Raw genomic sequence first — 27,984 nt, forward strand, 5'->3', positions numbered from 1 at the left:
AGGGAAGCTTATTCTGAAGTTGTTCTAAACGGTATCAGACTAAGATTCTTGAAAACTATAATGTATCATGCAATTGTGAGACTGTATTATAATTGGCAAAAAGCGAGGTCACATCTTGTCTTTTATCCTTTCCTCGTTTCAAAAACTTTAGGGGAAATGTTTCACTTTATTCTTCCTACAATCCAAACGGTCAAGTAACTGTGAATGGTATAGTCCAAAGCGGAGTGCGAAATATCGTTTGGTCTAGGAGATGGCGTAATGAATGCGCGATGAAGTGGCGCATGCGCATCATCTGAGGCGCCGCAAGATGGCTGGCAGTCGCTTTGCCCTGTGTCGTTGCTCCGTGGAGTTAGCAGAGGCGGGGCCTGCAGCTGCCGGACAATAACAGTAGCTGCTAAACAGTGGGGGCCCTGTCCCGTGAGCTGAACAGCCTCGAGAAAGTGATCCCGCCACGGAGCAAAAGACGGGGAGGAGTGGTGGAGCCCCTCCCCGAAGCCGCTCCTCAACTTGACCAACTCCCTTTACCCTTCCCTCCCGGCTTTTTCTCCCTGCCCGCTTGCTACTCACTGAGCTGCTGCGCAGGCGCACAAATACTCGCAGCGCCACCTTTGCCTTTGGTGTTTGCGGGCTACTGCGCGCGCTTCTCCTTCTTCTTCTTTGATTGGTCAGATTGCCCCGCCATCACGTCTTCTGTTTTCTAGGTTGAGAAGGAAGCGGGGGTGTAGAGGTGGGGCCAAGCAGCGCGTGCGCTATACTGTTGCTGTCCTTTTGCGGCTGTTGCGTTGCAAAAAAAATCCTGACTAGGTAGCCTTGGGCCTTTTCTGTGCTTGGGGATCTAAAGGAGAAAGATTTCTCTAGCTGAGAGGGGCCACTCGGGTAGTATTGAATTTGAGATACTAACGCCCGCCCCTACTCACAGGATTATGGGGATAGGGGTGGGGAAGGTCCTTAATGTTGAGAGTCGAAGAATATAAAACCATTAGTTTCGAGGCCAGGCGTTTGGAAAGGCTTTGCAGGACCTGTTTTCTGCGTAATTCTTCCGTGATTACTGACTGGTTTAAACACGACCCCTTGAACAATATTGATAAACCTTCGAAACCTGCAGCCCCTCCTTGCAGCGTGTAGGAGCCGCCAGCGTGCCCAGCAGCTGGTCCTCCGGTCCGTACCTCCGGAAGAACCTAGCGCGTGCACCGTCCCCACCCCCTGGCCTCCCTCCCCACCTACGGCTTTCACGCACTCGCAGTGATTGTTTTGCCCGCTCCCGCCGCTGCCGCCGTCGCCGCCGCCGCCTCCGCCGCCGCCGCCGCCGCCGGAGGAGCAGCAGCGCTTGTGCAAACCGGGAAGATGGCGGCCGGCGGCGGCGGAGGCAGCAGTAAGGCCTCCTCCTCGTCGGCCTCTTCGGCAGGGGCTCTGGAGTCCTCGTTGGATCGAAAATTCCAGTCGGTAACCAACACTATGGAATCCATTCAAGGCTTGTCGTCTTGGTGTATAGAGAACAAGAAACACCACAGTACTATCGTCTACCATTGGATGAAGTGGCTTCGGAGATGTGAGTGTTGGGGGGTGACTGGGAAGGGAAGCCTGGGGAAATGGAAGGAAATACTACTGTCCGAAACGCTTGGGCTTTTCCCACGGAGCCGCTGCATTCGGTTGGGGTGGTTCACATTCAAGCTTGGACCCGAGTGTTCCCAAGCCCAGACTCCATTCCTAGTCAGGGTTTTCCTAAACTGCAGGAGGCTCGTTTCTTGAATTTTTTAGCTTCTGGCTTGGTGTGACCTTGGGCACTTGGGCCCAGATCCATAGCGATTTCCGTATTCTTTCAGATCTTTGTAAGGTGTGCCGTTGACTTTACTGAACCTTCACGGAAATTGTCGCGTCCGTTTATTTCTTGAAGGCCTTGACGTGTTAATAATTTCTGAGTTTTTTGATGAGAGAAAAGCTATGGTTTAAGCGGTAGTAAATTCACCTACCACTCTATTTTCCTCTGGTCTAAAACTTGTGATGTGTGATAAGGAAGGCCTTACCTGCTTGAATGTTAAGAAAAACCAACACGAGCTCCAAATAGGGCTGAGGTGACCACCTAGGAAGTTAAATACAGGTTTTTCATAACTGACCAGAAACAACTGCAATACTATAGTCACTATCATTACTAATACTTTTACATTTTAGTGTAAACCGTATCAGCTACTTTTTATTAATCTTAAATTCCTTTTTTAGACGTTGAAATTAATTTCATAGGTAAAACAGGGTATGTGCTTTTAGAGTATATAGTACTTTTTTTTTTTTTCCAGTTAACACTTTTTTTGTCTTCATCGTGGAATTTTTTTCCCCTTTGCTGCTTTACTACAGAAAAGAGGTCTATTAAGCTGTCAGGAAACATGGATCGTTTGCAGAAGATTTCAGATCTTACAGGAGGGAAGTGTGGAGAAGTCACTGTGCTTCCTGCTGAGAAGAGAGCATTAACCCTAACTCCATATATATCTATTTGAATTTGATATCTTTAACTGCTTCCTGTCTATGGCTTGTCACCAGTGAGGCACATCATCCACTTATTCTTGCCCCTGTAGTGTTTTGATTTGTGTTTACCTTTCAAGGAACAGATGGATAAAGCTCGCAAAACTGTAGGCCCCCCTTTGATTTGTGTTTAAGGTTATTGTTGGGAGAGAGATTTTGTAGTTCTTGGACTAATAATGCTGAACAATTAGTAGAGCCAAGACAGAACTACCTGTTTTTATCAATATAGCACGTATATACTTTCTTGGTAATAGGTAAAATTAGAACATGCGATATCAAATAAAGATAGTCCTAATCACAGTCATCATCAAAGACTCACATATTATCTGCCATGTGCCGAGTCCTTTATTGTCATTTAACATATACATCTATCTCATTATTCCGTAAAATAACCGTGAGAAGTAGATTTTTTAATCACCAATTGAAAGATGAGGAAACTAAGGCTCAGAAATGTTAAGTTGCTTAAGGTTACACCATAAAATGGTGGGATCAGAATTTGACTCCATCAATTAGATGACAGTGGTCACATTTACCTTTGTAAAACAGTGTTTTCACCATTATTTTTTAATAATCTTAGTACGTTAATATACTTGGTTTTCTAATGGTAGCAGGTAGTGCTGATGTGAGCCTGAGAACATATTCTCCATCCTGTTTTAAGACATCTTTACTAAATTATACAAACGTTTAACATTTCTTACCTTTGGTCTCTGGTGCATTAACTATGTGGTTACAGTATTTGCAAGAATGATTTGGTCCCCATCTCTTTTGTGGGATCACCAGTGACAATTACAGTATTTTTTTGCTGGTTAGAAATAATAGTGAGATACACTGAAGCCAGTTTTCCTCCTTGTGCTGTTGTTGATATTGTGCTTGAGCTTATTTCCCTTGTTGATATCTTAAGAGTGAAAAATGATTGATCTAGGAAGGCAGTCATTCATTTGAAGTGCATTCTGTATAGTTTATATAGTTACATGCTTTTGGCTTTCTAAAATTCTGTGTTTTCCTGGTAGGGTGGAATTTAACTTCCTAAAATCGTTATTTTAAAGGGTAATTTATAGTGGTTTGTATTTCCATTTAATGAACATTATCTGCCTCATTGTATATAAAGCCTTTTGAGAGAAGTATTCTGGGGAGTGGCAAAAGGGCAGAGAGAATAATTTATGCATTGGGCCTCATTTTCATTTAAGTTTATATTTCATTTACAGTTGGATTTATTTTAGTTTGAGTCTGGTTTCTAAGTTAACTTTAGGGAAAATTGTGAAATAAGTATCTTGGGCATTCCCAGCCTTTCTGTCCGTTTTTCTGGTGCCACTTTGTCTTCTCTTTTTTTCCTTCTGACATCCATTATTTAGTAACTTATATTTAGACCTCAGTGTGAATTTAAGTAACTGTGTTAACTCTTCGGGAGGTATTTTCATTTAACCTTTATTTCATAATGTGTAATAAGAGATCTTTGTTCACTTTGAAGGAAATAATTTAGAGAAGGCCAGTAGTCTCCCTGAACTTATACTTGATGGGTGGGTTCTACTGATATTATTCTTTTAATTTGCTTAGGTGAAGCATTCATTACCGTTATTTTCTACAAAGATCTTTCAGTAGCATAAACAGATGTCATTCCTATGCTTTAAAACTCTCCAGTGATGTCTCATTGCAACAGGGTTCAAATCTAAACTTCTTTTATCAGAGTCTGCAAGATTGTACACTTCAGACTTCATCTCCTGCCTTTTCATTCAGGTCTGAGTTCAGATAACACCTCCTCAGAGAGGCCTTCCGTAATCACCTTATTTCAAGTGGTTGGTTTAATTACTCTTTTATGTATCACCTCAGTTTTAGTATGTGGAATTACCTCATTTTTTTGTTTACATTTTTATCGTTTGTCTTTCTCAACTGTCTTGTTCACTGCTGTATCCTCAAGCAACTAGAATAGTGCTAGTCACACGGTATGCAATCGGTAAATGTTTGCCAACGTTATTTTGTTAAAATAGTTAATCAAGAACTTGAAGAACAGAATTGTTTTGATTTCTGCTTATTGGAAGGAGACATTTATAATTTAGTGAAAGAAATGATTGGCATGGTTGTCAGCAGGTTCAGGATATGGCTCTTATATGGACATGATGTTTAATTTGGCAAGGTTATCATTTCTATACTTTATTCCTTTCTCTCGTTTTTAGTGTACAATGGGAATCGTTATGGAAAAGTGGAAATACACAGGTTTTACACTTAAGACCTAGGTTCGGATCTTAACTCATCACTTAATACCTAGGTGACACTACATCTGATTTATGTAAGCCTCATTTGTGAGTAAAGATAGTAATTATATCTTGTAGGATTACTTTCTAGATTAAAGAAGGTAGTGTATATATTTTAGCATAGGGCACATGGAAAGCGTTCAGATTGTTTATAGTGACAGTGATGATGATGTGGATACAAGTAGTCGTAAGATCCTGAGTATTTAAAATAATTGTAGAAGAACTTTGTTTTGGGTACCCGTACCTGTTGCTGTCTTGTGGATTCCATTTCACAGTGGCCCTATAGGACAGAGTAGACTGCCTCATAAGAGGTTCCAAGGAGTGTCTGGTAGATTCAAACTGCCGACCTTTTGGTTCGCAGCTGAGCTCTTAACCACTGTGCCACCAGGGCTTCTGTTTGGGAAGTGCTGGAAATTATGTTCCCAGTCAGTAGCAGTTGAGTTGGACTGATATCTCTGTTATGAATCAGCAAGTGCTCGGAAGAGCTAGTAGGATAAAATGGAAAATAACATGTTCATAACACCTCCATTTTGTCTTGTTTCTAACCATTGAATGGGTTGGTCTGTTTTAGAAGATTATATGAGAATTTAAGTGAGTTTTTTCAGGGGGGGAAGCAGTTAATGTCGAGTTGATTCCAACCCATGATGACCCATGTGTGTCAGAGTAGAACTGTGTTCCATAGAGTTTTCAATGGGTGGTTTTTCAGAAGTAGATAACCAGGCCCTTCTTCTAAATTTGAAGGAAAGGAAGAGGGAAGTAAAGAAAAATTGTTGTTGGGTGCTGTGGAGTCTATTTCAACTCATAGTGAGCCACGCAGCAGAGTAGAACGGCCCTATAGGGCTTTCTTGGCTGTAATCTTATGGAACAGATCCTCAGGTCTTTCTCCCGTAGAGCCGCTGGGTGGGTTCAAACTGCCAGCCTTTCAGTTAGCAGCTGAGCACTTAACCATATGCGCCACCAGGGCACAAAGGAAAGTGGAAGAGTAATTGCACATCAGTTAAAGAGCAGAAAATCTGTTAAGATTTCCCTCCACCTCTTTTTGGTACAAACTTCAAATATGTACAAAAATCAAAAAGTAATGACACCCCCTCTTCTACCAATCATATCACTTCAATAGTTATCAACTTCATGGACAAACATTTTTCATCTGTCCCATAAATTCTCTCCCCACCACATTACTTTGAAGCAAATCTAAGTACAATCTGGTATTTTTTCCATAAGAGAGACTGTTATGTGAACCTGGACTAGAAAAAAAGTTCTTCATACAAGATTTATTTGTTGCAGAGAATTTGCAAAGTGCAGTTACCATTTTTGACCTATGACAATGGCTTCTCAGTTTGGATCTCAGGATCCTTAGGTGGACCATGAAGGTGGTAATAATTTTACAGCTAATTTTTGTTGAGAGCTTACTGTGTGCCAGGCGCTAGTCTAGTAATTTTACATGTATTAATTCATTTAATCTTCACAACAACTCGCTGAAGTACTATTATGACCCCCATTTTACAGATAAGAAAACAGAGGCACCAGGCGGCTAAGTAACTTGCTCATGGTTGCAGTGGTGGAGCTAGGATTCAAACCTGTGCATTCTGGATCTAGAGTGTGTGCATTCCTAGCCACGACACTGTACAGCTTCTCCTACTCATAAAATATTTTCTACAGTGCAGAGAACTTAAAATTAGGTAGCTTTAATGAGATAAAATCCACAAATATAAATTTTAACCCATTTAAAATGTACAATTCAGTTGTTTTTAGTGCATTCACAGAGTTTTGCAGCAGTCACCACAGAGTGTCTGTTTAGTGTATAGATTGTGTTTAGAGCCATGAGGCTGAAGGAGATCAACTAGGGAGTAAAACCAGAAAACCAAAACCATTGCCGTCAGGTGGATTCCGACTTACAGCAACCCTAAAAGACAAAGTAGAACTGCCCGGTAGGGTTTCCAAGGAGCCTGGTGGATTCTAATTGCTGACCTTTTGGTTACCAGCTGCAGCTCTTAACCACTATGCCTTCAGGGTTTCTAGCTAGGGAGTGAGTGTAGTTAAAGAAGTGTAGTAAGATAGAGTAGTAGATGTAGATAGAGAAGGGGTCCAGAGAGAAGGCTCTGGGGCCTTTTGGTATTTTTAGAGACCTTTTTCTGCTTACGTGATCTAGCATGTTCTTGGCTTAGGTTCTTTTTGAAGTCCAAGCTAAACCTTATCTCAGCTTCCCAAAGAAGTCATACATCTGTTTTGATCTTTTGCCTATTTCTAGTCTTCATTTAGGCTTAATGGCACTCCTGGATTAGTTGACCGGTAGCTCTGTTATAATTTCACAGTTATAAAATTAATACTGTGTTATATGTCCTCTGCCTCCCCCTTAGGATGCTTAGGTCACTTTTTCTTCATTTCATTGCCCTTGGTTTTTTAGAGATGTAATATTTATCATGGTTACTGAGAGTGTTTCAAAACATCGGAACTACCTTAATTATAAGGCCGTAATTATTGTAATGATAAATGCTAAACCTTTTTACCTGTATTATGAGACTTTACAAGAAAGCCATTGTGGTTCATTCAGTTGTGTTGTTTGAAGCAATATGTAAAAAATAATTTTTGGTATACCAGATCCCATAGTAAGCTAAATGTAGCAAATAACACTCCCATAACTCAAAGTGTGAAACGGTGTTGGCAAATTTTGCATGATTCTATCTTATAATAATATCTTAAAAGGAAATTTTCAATGGTAGTGGAAAAATTCTAATATTAAAATTTGCTCAAAGGGGCCACCCCCAAATTAAATATCACTTTTGCCTCTAGTGGAGGGGTGAGTATATTGTGTAATTTTGGGGGGAGTGCAGGCTTATTGATTTTATTCTTAGTGATCTGGCTTTATGCCTTTGGTAAACGAATAAATAATAGATGAGTCCAAACTCCTTTTCCTTCTTGGCTTTTGTCAATCAGTTATGATCACTTTTTAACTTTCCCAAAGTGTTTACTGTTCTACAGCAGTACTTTAAAAAGTCAAAGGGGAGATTTGGGTTAGTTGTTTTAAAATTTAAACTGACAAGTAAGGATACCTGAGGTTTAATATGTGGAAACAACCAACCAAACCCATAGCCGTCCAGTCGTTTCCAACTTATAACGACCCATTACGACAGAGTAGACCTGTCCCACAGGTTTTCCAAAGCTGTGATCTTTACAGAGGAAGCCCAGGTGGCATAGTGGTTCAGAGCTATGGCGGCTAGCCAAAAGGTTGGCAGTTCGAGTACACTAGTTGCTCCTTAGAAACCCTATGGGGCAGTTCTACTGTGTCCTATAGGCTTTCTAGGAGTCGGAGTCAACGCAATGGGACAGTCTTTGTGGAAGCAGACTGCTACTTCTTTCTCCTGTTTAACTGCAGACTTTTTGATTGGCAGCTGAGTGCTTAAATGCTGCGCCAGCGGGACTCCTAAGGAGCTCAGAAGGCTGGTAAAAATTACCCAAGAATTTAACACTGTTGTACAAACCAGCTTGACTGAATTCTTATCTGTTTGTCAAAGAAACGGAAAGTAGTTGGTGATTTGTAGAGCTTTCCAATTCTGTCTCCACACTCCACCAATTTTACGTATAGAACGCTGGAGAATCGCACATTTGCACATTATGTGGAGGAAGTAGTAGCACCTAGTTAGCTCCTTCTGTGAGAAGGCGATGATTTCATATGTGCTTTGGAATATTAAAGTTTTTCTGGCTAAGGTAAAGATTATTTTAAAAATACCTCATTCTCCCGTCATTTTTAGAGAAACCTTAAAATAGAGGCTCTTTGATGTAAGAAATAAAATGTTTAATGTGCTGGGTTTAAATTTTACTAGCAGGGTTAGTTGTGCCTTTTATTTCTCCCCTATCTCTTTTCCTCCTCCTTCACACTCCAGTGATTAATTTCAGTCACTTTCACTTTCTAGTTCTTTGGTACCAACTACATGAGATTCGGAGCCTTGATGGTGCAGTGCTTAAGAGCTGCAGTGAGCTACAGCTGCTAACCAAAAGGTCAGCAGTTCGAATCCACCAGCACCTTCCTGAAAACCCTATGGGGCAGCTCTGCTCTGTTCTGTGGGGTCGCTATGAGTCAGAATCCACTCCATGGCAATGAGTTTAGGTTTTTTTTTTTAAACCTGAAATATGTAGCGTTTATTACCCTTTAGTAAAATTTGCACTGTTAGAAGAAAATAGGTATTTTAATGTTAGGAATTATGACTTAACACTATTTTTAACTTAAAAAAGACCAAATGGGTTGTGAGTGATTTTTGCATTCCTTTACCAACATGATAGTTTTTTAGATGTAGCATGATGCATTATTTTAAAATAATGATCTCTGTGGCCAGGAGGCAGTCAGTGTTACCTCAATGATTAACAGTTCTCTTATAGTGTGTTTTCATGTCTAAAGGTACAGAATTCAGATAACGAATTTCAAAATACTGACTGCTTGCTATATGCAAAATCCTGTACTGAGTGCTGAAAGAGCTGGAATTATAAGGAACTTAACATTTGGTAACTAAGATAAGAATTGAACAAAAACTGGTTCTGGGAAGTATGATAGTATGAGTTCTTATATGCTGTAATAGTTTAGGAAGAGGTATGACTTTTTGCTTGTTGTGGTGTTTACAATTACAGTAGTATCATTTTCTGAGCACACTTATTAGATATCATACATAGATTATCTGTAGTAAGCATAAGCTTAATTTTGTATTTGTTTTATGTAGGCAGAGGGTGAGAGTGAGTGGGAGAAAAAAAGAGCTGTGGTAGGTTGAATGCCCGAGTGGTTTACAAGTGCTTTGTTATTATTTAATAATGTCTTTATTAATTTTCCAGTCATTAATGTAGTTAACTTCACAATATGTCACTGATAGACTTAGTAATAAAATAGCTGTAATACTAAACAATATAATGTGATCTCATTTAATATAACAATTTATGAGGTAAGCACTATATAATTTTTATTACAGATTGTAGTAAAAACCCATTGCCTTTGAGTCGACTCCAACTCATGCTGATCCTACACCTACAGGACAGAGTAGAACTGCCCCATGTGATTTCAAAGACTGCAAATCTTCATGGAAGTAGACTGTCACATCTTTTTTCCATGGAGTCACATCTTTCTCCCATGGAGCGGCTGGTAGGTTCGAACTGCCAACCTTTTGATTAGCAGCCAGGTGCTTTACTCACTGTGCCACCAGGGCTCCTCTATTAGTAATATACATGTAAAATTAACTGCACTGGTGACAGGCAAAATAATAAAGAAAACATTGTAAGTGATAATAAATGAAGTACTTGAAGGCTCAATGAGGTTAAATAACTTGTTTAAGGCACACAGCTAGTAAGAATAGAACCAGAATTCATATCTCAGCGGTTTTTGACTCCATAGTCTACACTTTGCCATTATGTAGACTGCTTTCCACTCCTCTCAAAAGCATATTGGTGTTTTATAGTGCTGGTAGGCAGTGTGGTTTATATAGTAGAATGGTTCCCAAGCAGCCTCATGCCTGTCTATGATGATAATTTCACTGGACCGCAGAATTGAAAATGGTTTGTTAATTTACATGTAGAAAATACAAAACTGTGCTACTCTCCTCACTAGATTTTTTCGTTTTGCAAAATGTAGTTATTTTTAATAAAAATATCATATTACGAAAGCAGGTTGCCACATCATTCTCTCAAGCAATGGCTGGTGGGTTCGTACTGCTGAACTTTCGGTTAGCAGCTGAGTGCTTTAACCACTGCATTGCCAGGGCTCCTTTAACATGTAATGGATTTGTTTTATTTTTAATGATTAATAAGAAGATACTTTTAAAAATCCTTAGTTTTAATTTCTAATAGAGTAAATAGCCATATATATAACCGTCATAAACAAAGCTCTTTGGGGTTTTTAATAATTCTTAAGAGTGTAAAGAGATCTTGAATCCAAAAGGTTTGAGAACTACTGCTTTATCGCATATAGAATGATCTTTGCCAAGTTTCTATAATATACACATCCATTGTCTCTCATCTTGATACTGCATATTGCTCAGTGGTTTCCAGACTTTATTCTGTCAACCAGTTAATTTTTTTTATTTATGAGATTATATTTGCAACCTTTTATTTTATCAAATACAAACATAAAAATACACTACCATTTATATTAAATTTAAATTTTCTATTTTAAATTATATTTAAATTTACCTTGATGTCCTTGTCTTCCAGGTCTCAGCTCAAATGTTTTGTTCTTAGAGGCTGGACCCCTAACCTCCCTAGCCAAAGAGCCCGCTCTTTTTCTCCCTGCCCTTCAGTCTCTTATCACATTGCCCTATTTTATTTTCTTTGTAGCTTTTCTCATCATAAGATGTCATTGTTAGCTGCTTTGTTGAGCCAGCACCCCCCAGGCGGGCCCGTGCATAATGAAAGGAAATGCTGCCTGGTCTCTCTCTGGGGATTCATGATCAGATGCAGATCAGATTGTTGTGATCCATAGGGTTTTCACTGGTTGATCTTTGGAAGTAGATTGCCAGACCTTTCTACCTATCATGAGACACTACCTTGTGTATTTATTTATTTGCTCCTTTAGTGAGACACACACCCCCTCACCACAAACCTTGAACATAAGCCTATAACGACAGGGAATTTCTTTTGTTCATCACTACATCCTCAGTACCTAGAAGAGGGCCTAGAACATAGTAAACGCTTAATTAATGAATCTTTCCTAACTCTGACTCCAGAGCACATCTTGAGGACTACTGCTACAGAGGTGTATGTTAGATTTACATATGTAGGGAGTCATACAGTGTTGATAGTGGTTAACTGGCAAAGAACGTGGAGTCAGACCTTATGGTTGCTGTTTAACCTCTCAAAGCGTTTAAATGGGGATAATAGTAATACATCCCACTGTACATGATTGTTGGTGGGATTAAATAATTCTATATAAAGTGCTTTTTAATTACCTGACATTTAGAAAGCTCGATAAATGGTGGCACAGTGGTTAAGAGCTCAGGCTGCTAACCAAAAGATTTGCAGTTCGAATCCACCAACTGCTCCTTGGAAGCCCTATGAGGCAGCTCTGCTCTGTCCTTTAGGGTCCCTATGAGTTGAAAATGACTCAATGGCAATGGGTTTTTGTTGTTACTTTAAAATGCAGTTATTAAATCTATCTCGTTATATGTATTTATTATTACGTCATGTTTCATCTAGGCCTGTCTGCTCAAGTTCTTCCAGTTTGTTCTGCATGCTGTGAAATTTTAAGTTTAATAATCCATAGGAATGAGCATGGATTTTTTAGTCCTTTCATGTTAAAATTAGTGAATGCCCAAAGAATGCATAACTTGGAAATTTCTATCCTCTTAGTTTTCTTAGATTGCCATATGCAGTACCTCTGCATAACTGACAAGAGTGGATAAGCTGTAGAGAAACTATAATGTAGAATTGAACAAAAATGACATAGTGTGAGTTTGTGTTCTTTACAGCAGGATTTCCCAAAAAGTCTTGATGTTCAGTTTAGGGTTTCACCATCAAAGGGTAAAAGGAACTACCAAATTAAAGTTAAACCAGATTTCATGCTGCTGGACTTTAGTACCTTTACTAAAATGCTTCATGAATTTCCAAGAGGGCTAGATAGTCAACATTTTGGTTTTGGTTATTTGACCATGAAATCATTTTCTTTCTGTCCATTGCATGTGACTAGTGTTGCATGGAATACTCTTTGGGGTATTTTTTTTTTGCAGCTTTTTCTAGGATACCCTCAATTGGAGTTGTAGTTCAGTTATGGAGCACAGAGTACCAGTTCATATTTGTGTACCATAAGAAGGGCTTCATGGAGGAAACAGTGTGAAGCATGTGACAGAAGGCATCTCAGATATAAGGAGAGATGTGAAAGAATCAGAAGCAAATAGTGGCAACCAGAAGGTACACATAGCAAAATGAGGATGGAAAAGACAAAGAAAAGGAGTAAAACGCATGAATTTTAAAACATAAGGAAGGAGTAGTATATTTTAAATAAAGTAACTTTGTAGAGGCACAAAAAGCTACAATAAGTAGTGGTTTTAATACTGGGCCAAAATTTTTTTTTGTAATACTGATATTAATGTAGTATTAGCATTTTATGCAAATTTTTAAATTTCATAAAATTGAAAATAAATCAGTGAGGTCAAATATTTAATACATTTCCTATTTTAAAATTATCATATTCTAGAATATTAAGTAAAATATATTTTTATAAAACAAATATTAAGTGTAGGTGTCATTCTAATATAAATCAATAGCTGCTACTGGCTTTGCTGCTTCCTTTAATTTTGACCTTGTTGCCTCAGGCGTCCTTACAGATGCCGCGTGTGTACCTGGTTGAGTTGGGCTTCAGTATCCTCCTGCCATATATAACTCCCCTGAGTAGTGCTTTCAGAACCATCTGCCTCTGTTCAGTCATTCAAAATTGCTGAACTTTTCATTTTTTTTCTTAGCCAGCATGGGAAAGATTACTCTAATGGAGGTCTAATCTTTTTTTTTTTTTTTCCCCCTCCAAGGAGAGATCCTTTGTTATGGAGAGTTCTATCAGTCTAGCCCATACTCTGAGCCTTTAAGGGGGAGGTGCCAGGGGTAGAGGGGAGTGCATCAGGGGAGTTTCCCCCAGGTGAGTAGTAAATGAGGACTGACTGGTGGGAGTTTTTGGTGAAAGTGTGAGGGATGGGGCAGGTGAGTAGGTGAGGAAGAGATTGAAGATAAGAAGAATGAACAAACTGCTTTGATGTTATGCCAACAAAAATAATGTATTTTGGTGATTAAAATAGCACAATAAACTGCAGTACCTGAAGCTGGTATTACAGTCAGTAAAAATAAACAGTAACATATTTGGGGGAAATGTTATGAACCATTATAATAACACAACCAAATGGTGAAGATTTGAATTAGTGTAGTGGTTTAGTGGTCTGTACATAGACCAAGAGCCAGTTGTTCAGACAGAATGAGGGGATACTGCATGGTTTAAAATCAGGAAAGGTGTGCATCAGGGTTGTATCCTTTCACCATACTTATTTAATTTGTATGTGGAGTAAATAATCCAAGAGGCTGGACTATATGAAGATGAACGGAGCATTAGGATTTGAGGAAGACTCATTTGACAACCTGCAGTATGCAGCTGACACAACCTTGCTTGCTGAAAGCGACGAGGACTTAAAGCACTTACTGATGAAGATCGATATGGATTACACTTCAACATAAAGAAAACAAATAAATCCTCACAAGTGGACCGATAAGCAACATCATGATAAATGGAGAAAATATTGAAATTGTCAGGGATTTCATTTTACCTGGATCCACAATCAACACCCGTGGAAACAGCAGTCGGGAAATCAAATGACGTATTGCATCAGGCAAATCTGTCGCAAAAGACCTTTATAAAGTGTTGAAAAGCAGAGGTGTCAGTTTGAGGACTAAGGTGTGCCTGACCCAAGCCATTATATTTGCAATCATATTATATGCGTGTGAAAGCTGGACAATGAATAAGGAAGACCGAAGAAGAATTGGTGCCTTTGAATTATGGTGGTGGCTAAGAATATTGAATGCATCATGGACTACCAGAAGAGCAAACAAATATGTCTTGGAAAAAGTGCAGCCAGAATGCTTCTTAGAAGCCAGGATGGCGAGTCTTTACCTCACGCCCTTTGGACATGTTATCGGGAGGGACCAGTCCCTAGAGAAGGACAAAGAGCTTGATAGAGGATCAACAACAAAAAAAAAGACAGACCCTCAATGCAATGGATTGATACAGTGGCTTGAATGATTGAAACAGGACCAGGCAGTGTTTCGTTCTCTTGTATATAAGGTTGCTATGAGTTGGAACTGACTCGACAGCACCTAACAACAGCACCAGCAGTGGTATTGGAGAGGGCAGAAAAGATCCCAGAGGTGTTTTGAAAGTAGAATTTGACAAAACTTGCTGATCAAATGGATGTTGGGGGTGACGTTAGAGGAAAACTTGGAAGAAGGATTCTGTCTTAGGTGATAGGGAATTTGGGAAGAAGAGGTAGATGAGAACAGGTTTGAATATATGGAATTGGAGTGTTTGTACAGCATCTGAAAAGAATTGCTTGGTAGGTAATTAGGTTTAGCCTTGATAATCCTACCATTGGCTGTTGACAAACAGGACTTCATCTCATGTACTTTGGACATGTTATCAGGAAGGATCAGTCCCTGGAGAAGGACATCACGCTTGGTAAAGTGGAGGGTCAGCTAAAAAAGAGGAAGACCCTCAATGAGATGGATTCACACAGTAACTGCAACAGTGGGCTCAAACATAACAAGGATTGTGAGGATGTGTAGGACCGGGCAGCGTTTTGTTCTGTTGTATGTAGGGTTGCTGTGAGTCGAAACGGACTCTTAACGGCATCTAACAACAACGTCTACTTGATGCTGTATTAGTAATTTTACATGCGTTATGCCGTATAATCCTGACAGCAACCCTTGAAGGGGTTGATGCTGTCATTATTCCATTGTATAGATGAGGAAAGATTATTTAGAAAGGGTCATGCTGTTGGAAATAAAAGCTGGGCTTTGAAAGTAGGTCTGTCTAATTTAAGAGATAAATTCATGACCACTGTAGGGTCAGTATGAGTCGGAATTGATTCGAGGGCAACAGGCTTGGCTTGGCTTATATTGTATTTGAGAGAGAGGTTTGGAGTAAAGATGTAGATGGGAATTGTTGTTAGCATGTGGATGGTAGTTAATGGGTGAGTACTTAATGGCCCCGGTGTGTTAAATGAGAAGAGAATTGTTATTGTTGTTAGTTGCTGTTGAGTGGATTCCTACTCATGGTGACTCCATGTGTGCGGAGCAGGACTGCTCCATAGGATTTTCAAGACTGTGACCTTTTGAAAGCAGATCCCCAAGCCTGTCTTCCAGGGTACCTCTGGGTGTGTTTGAATTGCCAACCTTTTGGCTAGTAGTGGAGCTCTTAACCATTTGTGCCACCTAAGGATCCAAAGAAGAGAATAGAGGCAATGAAAGAACCTGGGAAACACCAGAGTTTCATGGGTTAGCAGAACAAAAGGTATCCTAGGGAGAGGAGATGATCCGAATGAAGCGGTTTCTCCGACGTTTGCCAGAGGAGTTTCAGTGGAGCATGGTTCTGGGAAAGAGCATGATTGTACTGTGCTGAAGGGTGAATGGTACTTCTGTTTTTGGTGATATGACAGACTAGATGTTTTGTAGGATCCACTAAAAATACAACTGAATTCTGAAGAAATTGCAAGATTAAAAAATAAATAAACCTTTTATTTTAGAATAGTTTTAGATTTACAGAAGAGTTGCAGAGATAGTACAGTTTTTCTATACCCTGGACCCAGTTTCTCCTATTGTTAACACCTTACATTACTATGGTGTATTTCTTATAATTAATGAACCAATATTGATACATAATTACTAACTAGAGTCCATTCTTTTATATGTGGATTTCCTTAGTTTTTGCTTGATATCTTTTTTTCATCTCAGGATGCCATCGAGAATTTCACATTACACTTAATCATGTCCCTTAAAGTTCTTCTAGACTTTGACAGTTGTGAGGAGTACTGATCAGATAATTTGTAGAATATCCCTCAGTATGGGCTTGTTTGTTGTTTTCCTTATGATTAGCTTTGTGGGAGGAAGACCACAGAAGTAAAATGCAGTTCTTATCACATCACATCAAGGATTTGCTGTCAGTATGACTTTTAACTGAAGATACTAACTTGATCACCTGGCTTAGGTAGTTTGTCAGGTTTCTCTACTGTAAAGTTACTCTTTTTCCCCCTTTACCATACTGTATTTTTGAGAAGAAGTCACTATGCACAGCCAACACTTAAGGGGTAGAGAGTTACTTTCCACCTCCTTGAAGGAGCAGTATCTACATAAAATATTTGGAATTCTTCTTTAATGGATATCACAAACAAAATTTTTAATGCATTACTGGGAATGCTAAGAAATAAGGGAGCTCACCAAGGGTTTACCCTCAGACAATAGTTGATGAAGAGTCAGTTGAAACAGGAAGAATGAGCTGTGAGCAAACAGGACAGACAGGGTTGCCCTTAGGGCAAGTGTGGCACTAATGGGAAAATAAGCCTTGGGCCCACAACAAAATGGAAGAGCCTTCTAAGAAGGATGCTAAATTGGAGCATGGTCAGTATCACCTCTGACCACTCTGGCAAAAGCAAGTACAAACACACTTTGAGAGAGAGTGTTCTCTTACTGGGATCTCAGAATTCCCATAGATAAAATTAAGCAAGATATCAGATTACAATTTTTAAAAAACCCACAAAGGAATAAGCTGCTGTGAGTAAAATTTGGTGGAAATAAATCCTCAGAGACTTAAGCTATTGGAATGATAAGATACAAAATATAAAATAACCATGTATGATATGCTTAAATTAATAAAAATAGAATCTAAAATATAAACAAGAAATGAATGACTTTCAGAAATGGTTATACAGACTTGAAAAATAATCAAAGAAAAGTGTTGGAAATGAAACATTTAATTGTTGAAATTAAAACTCAAGTGCATGGGTTAAAAAGCAGAATAGATAAACTACAAAGGGAGATTAGTAAACTAGAAGATAAATCATGAAGTGATTTCCCAGAACATAACACAGAAAGATAAGTTGATGGGAAGGATATAATAAGGTTAAAGTATGTATGATTGAGATTGAAACCCTGGAAGGAGAGAATGGATGTCAGGCAATTTTTGAAGGGTAATGGCTGAGAAATTTTAATAACGAAACACATGAATATACAGATACAGGAAGCATAATATATATGAAGTAGGTTAAATAAAAAGAAATATACACCTGCACACTTCATAGTAAAATTGAAATACGAAAGACCAAGAGAAGCTCTTAAAAACTACTAGAGAGAACAGTTAGCCTGCAAAAGAATGACAATTAGACTGATAGTAGACTTTAACAGCAAAAATGGAAGCTGAAAGACATTGGAATAAAGTATTCTGAGTACAGAGAGAAAACAGCTGTTGATCTAGAATTGTATACCGAGCAAAGCTATTAAAGCTATTTAAGTTTTAAAAGGATCACCCACCGTTGTGGTAAGATTAAATTATAAGGAGGAAAGGATAGAAGCAGAGAGACCTATTAGAAGAGTAACGTAATAATCTAGGTGAGAAATGATGGTGGTTTAGACTGCAGCGATAGGAATAGAGATGACAAGTAAATGGTTTCTGGATACATTTTGAAGGTAGAACAAATTTCTGATAGATTGGATATGGTGTGAGAAAAAAGAGAGGAATCAAAGATATCCTAAGGTATGTGGCCTGAGTTGATGGAAGGATGGTATTGCCATTAACTGTGTGGCAAAGGCTCTGGGTAGATGAAGAGTTTAGTTTTTACCATGTAATTTTGAGATGTTTATTACATATTCAAGTGGAGACATAGAGTAGACAGATAAGGACCTTGAGTTAAGGGAAGAGGTCTGGGCTGAGATGCAGTAAAGTTATACATGAGGGAAATTTATAAAACAAAAGAAGAGGCTGAAAATTAATGAGCTAAGCATCTTTTGTAAAAAAAAAAAAAAAAATTAGGCAAAAACAGAGTAAATCCAAGGAAAATACAAGGAAAGAAGAGATAAAATTAAGATCAAAGAATTAATGAATATAAAAGAAAAATAGAGAAAATTTCCCAGAACACCAAACCTGCTGCCATTGAGTCGATTCCAACCCATAGTGACCCTATAGAGAAAATCAGCCATGTCAAAATGTGATTCTTCAACATGCCTAGTGTTATGGATTGAATTACGTGTTGTACACCCAAAAATTACATGTTGTACATCCTTACCCTGATATCTCTGGATGTAATCAATTCCATTTGGGAAAAGGGATTTTTGTTACGTTAATGAGGCCATGCCACACAGGTATGTCTTAAGCCAGTCACTTTTTGACATGTGAAAGAGCAGATCAGGCACACAAGAAAGCAGCACAGATGGGAGAAGATAGGTGCCATGCCATAGGAAGATCTCCGAGGAACCAAGGAACAGAAGCTGAAGAGACAAGGACCTTCCTCCATATAGCAGACAGAGAAAGCCTTCCCATAGAGCCGGTGCCCTGAATTTGGACTTCTAGCCTCCTAAACTGTGAGAAAATGAGTTTTTGTTAAAGCCACTCACTTGTGGTATTTCTGTTATAGCAACGCTAGAAAACTAAGATGCCTAATAAAAGGTAAACGTCTATCAAGATTGATCAAGGGGGAGAAAAAAGAGAAGGCCTAAACAAACAATATTAAGAATGAAAAAGGGGTCATGCATACAAATAAAGTAGGAGCTGAAAAGATGGTATGAACAACTTTATACCAATAAATTTGAAAACCCAGATGAAATGGGTAAATTGCTATAAAATATTAATTAATAATGACACAAGAGCAATTAGAAAATCCAAATAGTTTTGTAAGTACTAACCAAGTTGAATCAGTAATTTATAAAATATTTCTATGAAGAAAGTACCAGGCCAATGGCACATCTTAAAGATGAATGGCGTCATATCAAAGGGACTTAAGAACTGGCTGGAAGGCGGTTTTACTGGCTGAATGTGGAAAAATTTGAGCATGGAAAAGAGTGACAGTAAAGAATGAAGAAAAAAATCCATGAGTCCATAGTTATATTCATTAAAAGAAAAGAGGGACAGAGAACAGGGAGGGGGTGAAAAAGAGAAGAATGTCATCTTAGTATAGAAAGAATGATAGAAAACACCACTTTGTAACCCCTAACATAATATAATTGATTCAGGCAAGGATAGCCAATGAACGTTAAAAACCATTGGTTGATTCTTGAGGAAAAGGATGTTCTCGTAATCAAAAGTAGTACTCCATGGATTGTTAATCACAAACTGATGATCATAGATTAATTAATTTATTACAAGGAGAGAAATACGCCTTTACCATGGACATGGAGTTTGGCATTAATAATAGTGGAATAGCCTGAAAATTATGTATCTCTTGATGTGATGCAGTGGGCGGTATACAATGCCAGAAATTTTAACCTGAATCTACTCTTGAAGAAAGGGATGATTCCTACTATGTGAGACATTGTGCAGGACAATTGACTTGGACTCTTAAAGGATTTAATAGTGAGAGGTGAAGGGACTTTTCTAGATTGGGAGAGACTAAAGAGACATAAAAACCAACCACAACACAAGAACTTTAGTTCTTGGATAGAAAAAAATACAGAAACAACCAGACAATAAAAAATGACTCGAACATTGTGGGGACCGTTGAGAAAACTGGCTGGTGTTACTAAATTAATGTTGGTTTTCTTAGGTGTGGTAATGGTACTGTGATTATGTAGAAGCTATTCCTGTTCTTGAGATATGCATGCTGAAATATTTAGGATCAGGTGTCTTGCAACCCACTTTAAGATATATTGGCAAAAGATTAAGAGAACTTAATTTTGGTGAACATGTGGAGAAACAGGAAATCTTATTTACAGTTGGTGTTTTAGCTTTTTTTAAATGCAGGTTTATTAAGATGTACATACACTTGCATACATTTTGATTAGTTTATACAGTCAAGTAACCACCACCACACAGAGCTTTGAACTGATTCATTCCTGTTTGAACCCCTGCTGAGAATTTGCATTTCTGACAAGTTCCCAGGCGCTGCTAATGTGGCTGGTTAGGGACCAGCTCTGAGAATCACCAGTAGGGCCAAACCCATTGCCACTCATGGTGACCCTATAAGAACTGCCCCATAAGGTTTCCAAGGAGTGTTCTGTAGATCTGAACTGCTGACCTTTTGGTTAGCAGCTGAGCTCTTAACCACTGTGCCACCAGGGCCCCACTAGTAGAACAGTGGTTCTCAAAATTTGTTTTACATAAGAATCATCTGGGAATCTTGTTAAAATGTAGATTCTGGTTCAGAATATCTGGGGTAGAAATGTAAATTCTCAGCAGGAGGTTGAACTGGAACAAATCAGTTCGAAGCCCCCTTCTTGCCCATCCAGTTGATTCTGATTCATGGTGACTCTATAGCACAAAGTAGAACTGCCCGCATGAGGTTCCCAAGGAGTGGCTGGTAGATTTGAACTGCTGTCCTTTTGCTTAGCAGCTGAACTCTTAACCGTAATGGCACCAGAGCTCCAATAGTGTATTTAAAAGAACAGAATTTCTTAATTTTGATAAAGTTCAGTTTGGAATAAAATACTCTAAGCGCAGAGAGAAACAACTGTTGACTAGAAGTTCACCTTTAAACCAAAGATGAGACAGGCCTATAAAACAAACAACACACGTGAGGAAGGTACTTCTTAGATCAGTCAAATATACGAGTCCAAATGGGCAACACCTGCCCAAAAGCAAAGATGAGAAAGCAAGAAGGGACAGGAAAACTGCATGAATGGAAACAGGGAACCCAGGGTGGAAAGCGGAAGAGTGCTGACACACTGCAGGGATTGCAACCAATTGTCATGAAACCATTTGTGTATAAAATTTTGAATGAGAAACTAATTTACTCTGTAAACTTTGACCTGAAATACAATTAAAAAAAAAAATCAATAGACCATATATGTGGGTCTATTTTTGGACTTTTTTTTTTTTGTCTAGTTTTTCTGTGTATCCATCCTCTTGCCAATACCACAGTGTCTTGATTACTGTAGCTTTTCTTGAAATCAGATAGTGTGAGACCTCCCACAAAATTTTAAAATTGTTTTTGGGTATTCTAGGTCCTTTACCTTTCTGTATAAATTTTAGAATCAGCTTGTCGATTTCTACAAAAAATTTGCTGGGTGGCATTTTGATTGGGGCCGCATTGGATCTATACATCAAATTGGTTAGAGTTTTTCTGTCATGAAAGAATGTTGAGTTTTGTCATATGCTTTTTCTGCACCTGTGGAGATCGTGTGGTTTTTTTATTTGTTGATATTGATTATTATCATGTAAATTATGTTGATGTTTTTAATGCTGTACCAGCTTTGGTCGTGATATATTAACATCTTTTCTACATTTCTCAATTTTGTTTGTTAAAATTTTTTTTGTGTGTGTGCTTTAGATAAGGGTTTACAGAGAAAATTAGTTTCTTATTAAGTAATTAGTACATATATTGTCTTGTGACATTGGTTGCCAGCACCGTGATGTGTCAGCACTCTCCTCTTCTCGACCTTGGCGTTCACATTACCAGCTTTCCTGTCCCCTCCTGCCTTCTTATCCTTGCCCCTGGGTTGGTGTGCCCATTTACTCTCATTTTGTTTTATGGGCCTGTCTAATCTTTGCCTGAAGGGTGAATGAACCTCAGGAGTGACTTCAGTACTGAGTTAAAAGGGTGACCCAGGCTCTGTCAGACCAGTTAAATCTGGTCTTTTTTTGTGAGTTAGTGTTTTGTTCTACAATTATCTCTAGCTCGGTCTGGGACCCTCTATTGTGATCTCTGTCAGAGCAGTTGGTGGTGGTAGCCAGGCACCATCTTGTGCTGGACTCGGTCTGGTGAAGGCTGATAGTTGTGGTCCATTAGTCCTTTGGACTAATCCTTCCGTTATGTCTTTGGTTTTCTTCATTCTCCCTTGCTCCTGAGGGGGTGGGACCAGTGAGTATCCTAGATGGCTGCTCACAAACTTTCTATTTAATATTTTGTTGAGAATTTTTAGGTCTTTGTCCATGAGGGATATTGATCTATAGTTTTTTTCCCTTGTAATCTTTTTGACTAGTTTTGGTGTCAAAATAATGCTGGCTTCATAAAATGAGTTGAAGACTGTTTCCTTCTGGGTCTGTAATTTCTTTTATTGGGAAGTTTCAAACTATGAATTCAATTTCATTCAGTTTCTTTAATTGATGTAGGTTTATTCTTCAGTGAGCTTTTGTAGTTTGTGTATTTCAAGAGATTTTTCTATCTCATCTGAGTTGTCAAATTTTAGGCAAAGGTTGTTTAGAATATTCTCTTCTTATCCTTTTAATGTTTATAGGATCTGTGGTTTTGTACCTTTTTCATTCCTGATGCTGGTAATTTGTATCTTCTCTTTTTTTTCTCCTAATTCAGCATGGCTAAAGATTTATCAATTTCATGACCCTTTCAAAGACCTTTTGGTGGGATTTTAAATGAGAAATGAATTGGCAGTATCTTGTAAAATTGAATGTTTGCATACACTTTAATCTAGCGTTTCAACTCTTCTGCATGTACTCTGAAACAGAGGTACAAAACTATCCATAGCAGCAATATTGATCATAGAAAAATGTGGGAAACAACCTAGATGCCCATTTAGAGTGGATAAAACTGTGATATATTCACACAATGGAATATCTTACTGTAGTGAAAATCAATGTACAAATCTGCACACAACGATATGAATGTCGTTTAGCAACAGTGTTGAATGGGAAAAAGAAAATTTACATAAACACTATGAGACCATTTTATGAATCTTGAAAACAGGCAAAACAAAAAAAATACTAATTTGGGGATATGTACATGCATAATTTTTTAAGAAGGAAAATATAAAAATAAAGTTTAGGATATACCTAAATGTACCTGTCTCTAGAAGGGAGCAGGAGAAGGGAATGACTTATATTAGTAGCGTCAGTAGCGTCAGTAGCATTAGTAATGTTCTAGTACCTAAGTTTGCTTTGCTTTATAACCTACATTTTTATTACACATATTTTTTGTGTGTATTTGGTATTAAATAACTAAAAGTTTTTTTTTTTTAATAGTAAATGGTAGGTAAGGAAGTGGAGGTATCAGGTGTTGTAGTAGACTGTTAATTTCAAATATTGGAATGAGAAGGGAAGGTAAGAAATGAGAAGGTATCTGGTATGGATTTTGTAGTTGACAGAGGGTTACTTTCAAGTGAGGGATACTTACAGTATATTAGGGAACCATTAACTAGTTTGGTTTTTAAACTACAATATTATATAGGGTCGCTATGAGTCGGAATCGACTCGACAGCACTGGGTTTTTTTTTTTTTTTTTATAAAAGTACATGGTAAAGAAAATTAAACAATTCATGTGGTAGGAAATGAAAAATGACCCCCAGTCTTCTTCCTGTATATACTCTGTGCCATTATTAACAATTTCTTGTATATTCTCACAGAAATACTTTATACTTGGCCACACAAATGTATATCCATTTTTTTAAAAATAAGTGAGACTTTTCTAAATTTTTGTTCACTTAATAATATATCCTGGAGACCTTTCTGTGTTCTCTTTTATGGCTTCCTGATATATTAAGCAACTTCCCATAATTTATTTAACTATTTTGACTACTGATGGAAGATTATGATGTTTCCATACAAGAAGTTCTGTAGTGAACACCCTTGTGTATAAGACTTTGTGTAGTTTTGGGGGAAACACACACATACACATATATATGTGCATATACACATATGCACATATATATTAGAACTATATAGTTTATATATGGAAACCCTGGTAGCATAGTGGTTAAGAGCAATGGCTGCTAACCAAAAGGTCGGCAGTTCGAATCCACCAGGTGCTCCTTGGAAACTGTATGGGGTAGTTTTACTCTGTCCTATTGGGTCACCATGAGTCACAATCTACTCAACGGCAATAGGTTTTTAGTTTATATATGTAAGAACAGGACACTTGAAATAGAGGATATGTATTTATAATTTTGATATCAGTAATACCAAATTGCTCTCCAAAGAGGCTGCATATATTTATACTCCCATCTACCCTGTAAAAGAATGCCTCTTGTCTCTAGAGGGGCACTCTTAGCAAGTTTTTCAGATGATGAAATACAACCGTACCTTGGAGGTATTGCGGGCTCGCTTCCAGATGACCACAGTAAAGCAAATATTGCAATAAAGCAAGGCATGTAAATTTTTTGTTTCATATAAAAGTGCATATAAAAGTTATGTTTACACTATACTGTAGTCTGTTAACTGTGCAATAGCATTTTGTCTTTAAAAAAACAATGTACATACATTAATTTAAAAAATACTTTATTGCTAAAACATGCTAGCCATCATCTGAGCCTTCAGCGAGATGTAACTTTTCTGCTGGCAGAGGAACTTGGCTTTGTGTTGATGGCTGCTGACTGATCAGGGTGATGGTTGCTGAGGGCTGGGGTGGTGGTGGCTGTTTCTTAAAATAAGACAACGGTGAAGTTTGCCACATTGGTTGACTCTTTCACAAAAGATTTCTCTGTAGTATGCAATGTTGTTTGATAGCATTTTAACCACAGTAGAACTTCTTTAAAAATTAAAGTTGGTTCTCTCAAACCCTGACACTGCTCTATCAAATAACTTTATGTAATATTCTAAATCCTTTGTTATTTTCAACAATTTTCACAGCATCTTCACCAGGAGTAGATACCATCTCAAGAAACCACTTTCTTTGCTCATCCATAAGAAGCAACTCCTCATTCAGTAAAGTTTTATCATGAGATTGTAGCAATTCACTCACATCTTCAGGTTCCACTTCTAGTTCTCTTGCTGTTTCTACCTCATCCACAGTTACTTCCTCCAGTGAAGTTTTGAACCTCTCAAAGTCATCCATAAGGGTTGAAATCAACTTCTTCCAAACTCCTGTTAATGTTGATATTTTGACCTCCTCCCATAAATCACGAATGTTCTTATTGGCATCTAGAATGGTGAATCCTTTCCAGAAGGTTTTCAATTTACTTAGCCCAGATCCATCAGAGGAATCACTATCTATGGCAGCTGTAGCCTTACGAAATGAATTTCTTTTATTGTACTTTAAATGAAGGTTTACAAAGCAAACTAGTTTCTCATTAAACAGATAGTACATATACTGTTTTATGACATTGGTTAACAACCCCATGACACGTGAACACTTTCCCTTCTCAACCTTGGGTCCCTATTATCAGCCTTCCTGTCCCTCCTGCCTTCTAGTCCTTGCCCCTGGGCTGGTATGCCCCTTTAGTCTCTTCTTTTATGGGCCTGTCCATTCTTTGGCTGACAGGTGGACTTCAGAAGCAACTTCATTACTGAGCTGAGAGGGTGTCTGGGGGCCAAAGTCTTAGGGTTTCTTCAGTTTCTGTCAGGCCCAGCAAGTCTGGTCTTTCTTTGTGAGTTAGAATTTTGTTCTACGTTTTTCTCCGGCTCTGTCCAGGACCCTCTGTCATGATCCCTGTCAGACAGTCAGTGGCAGTAGCCAGGCACCATCTAGTTTTACTGGACTCTGTCTGGTGGAGGCTGTGGTAGATGTGGTCCATTAGTCCTTTGCACTAATCTTTCCCTTGTATCTAGTTTTCTTCGTTCTTTCTTGCTCCCGAAGGGGTGAGACCAGTGCAGTATCCTAGATGGCCACTCACAGGCTTTTAAGACCCCAGACGTTACTCACCAGAGTAGAACGTAGAACATTTTCTTTATAAACTATGTTATGCCAGCTGAGCAAGATGTTCCCTGAGACCGTGGTCCCCACAGCCCTCAGCCCAGCAGTTCAGTCCCTCAGGGAGTTTGGATGTGTCTGCGGAGCTTCCATGACCTTGCCTTGGACAAGCTGTGCTGGCTTCCCCAGTATTGTGTACAGCCTTAACCTTCACCAACATTATCACTTACCTATTGTCTATTTAGTGTTTTTCATCCCCACCCCTCCCCTCTCTCATAACCATCAAAGATTGTTTCTTTTTGGGTGTGAACCTTTTCATGAGTTTTTACAGTAGTGGTGTTCTACAATATTTGTTCTTTTGTGATTGACTTATTTCATTCAGCATAATGCCCTACAGATTCATCCATGTTATGAGATGCTTCACAGGTTCACGATTGCATAATACTCCATTGTGTGTATGTACTACAGTTTCTTTATCCATTCATCTGTTGATGGGTATCTAGGTTGTTTCCATCTTTTTGCTATTGTGAACAGTACGGCAGTGAACATGGGTGTGCATATGTCTAATCATGCGACAACCCTTATGTACCTAGGATATGTTCCTAGGAGTGGGATTGCTGGATCATATGGTATTTGTATTTCTGGCTTTCTAAGGAAGCGCCATATCGTTTTCCAAAATGGTCGTATCATTTTGCATTCCCGTCAACAGTACATAAGTGTTCTGATCTCCCCGTGTCTTCTCTAACTGTTGTTATTTCCTTTTTTTTTTATTTTGTGCCAGTAATGTGGGGGGGGTGGTGAAATGGTATCTCATTGTGGTTTTGATTTGCATTTTTCTAAGAGCTAGTGATCACGAGCGTTTCCTCGTGTGTCTGTTAGCCACTCGAATATCTTCTTTGGTGAAGTGTCCATTTCCTTTGCCCATTTTTTAATTGGGTTATTAGAGGTGTTGGATTTTCTTGTATATTTTAGAGATTAGACCTTTGCCTGATCTGTAATAGCCAAACATTTTTTCCCAGTCTATAGGTTGTCTTTTTACTCTTTTGTGAAGTCTTTTGATGAGCATAAGTGTTTAATTTTTAGAAGATTCCAGTTATCTAGCTTATCTGCTAGAGTTTGTGTGTTGTTCGTTGTGGTTTGTATTATGAACTTCATAATTTTTGGCTTTATATTTAGGCCTTTGATCCATTTTGAATTAGTTTTTGTGTAGGGTGTGAGGTATGGTCCTGTTTTATTTTTTTGCAGACAGACATCCAGTTTTGCCAGCACCATTTGTTAAAAAGATTGTGTTTTCTCCATTTGATGGACTTTGGGCCCTTGTTGAAGATCAGGTAACCATAGGTGGATGAATTTACGTCTGCCTTCTCAATTCAGTTCTCTTGGTCAGTGTATCTGTTGTTATACCAGTACCAGACTGTTTTGATTACTGTAGCTGTATAGTAGGTTCTGAGGACAGGTAGTGCGAGTCCTCCTTCTTCAGTAGTGCTTTACTCATGCAGAGCTTCTTCCCTTTGCATATAAAGTTAAGTTTTTCCATCCATTTAAAGAATATTGTTGGTATTTGGATTGGGATTGCATTGTAAATTGCTTTGGGTAGAATTGTCATTTTCACAATGTTGCGTCTCCCTATCCATGAGCATGGTATATTTTTCTATTTATGTAGCTCTCTTTTGGTTTCTTGCAGTAGCATTGTGTAGTTTTCTTTTTATAGGTCCTTTACGTCCCTGGTTAGATTTATTCTTAAGTATTTCATTTTTTTAGAGGCTATTATAAATGGTACTGTTTTCATGATTTTCTTTTCATCGTTCTCTTTATCAGTGTATAGGAATCCAATTGATTTTTGTATGTTTGTCTTGTATCTTGCGACTCTGCTGAATCTTCCTATTAGTTCCAGTAACTTTCTCGTGGAGTCTTTTGGGTCTTCTATGTATAATATCATTTGCGAATAGGGAGAGTTTAACTTCTTCATTATTACCAGGTAGAATGCCCTTTATTTCTTT

General features: G+C 38.4%; 1 protein-coding gene across 4 annotated transcripts in view; it reads left to right on the forward strand.

Moving 5' to 3' along the window:
• Nucleotides 1-1,303: 1,303 nt before the first annotated feature.
• The window catches only part of RPRD2 (regulation of nuclear pre-mRNA domain containing 2), a 116,554-nt gene continuing 89,873 nt past the window's right edge, over nucleotides 1,304-27,984 (forward strand). Inside the window, exon 1 of one of the 4 annotated variants that reach the window (XM_023547372.2) lies at nucleotides 1,304-1,549. In XM_023547372.2, the coding sequence (XP_023403140.2) occupies nucleotides 1,345-1,549 (205 nt within the window). In that variant the 5' untranslated portion in view covers nucleotides 1,304-1,344. The remainder of the gene's footprint in view (nucleotides 1,550-27,984) is intronic. The other 3 variants (XM_003409497.4, XM_023547373.2, XM_064282521.1) reach the window with 3 other exon arrangements.

The sequence above is a fragment of the Loxodonta africana genome, chromosome 3 (genome assembly GCF_030014295.1).
Source record: "Loxodonta africana isolate mLoxAfr1 chromosome 3, mLoxAfr1.hap2, whole genome shotgun sequence".
NCBI classification, from domain to species: Eukaryota; Metazoa; Chordata; class Mammalia; order Proboscidea; family Elephantidae; genus Loxodonta; species Loxodonta africana.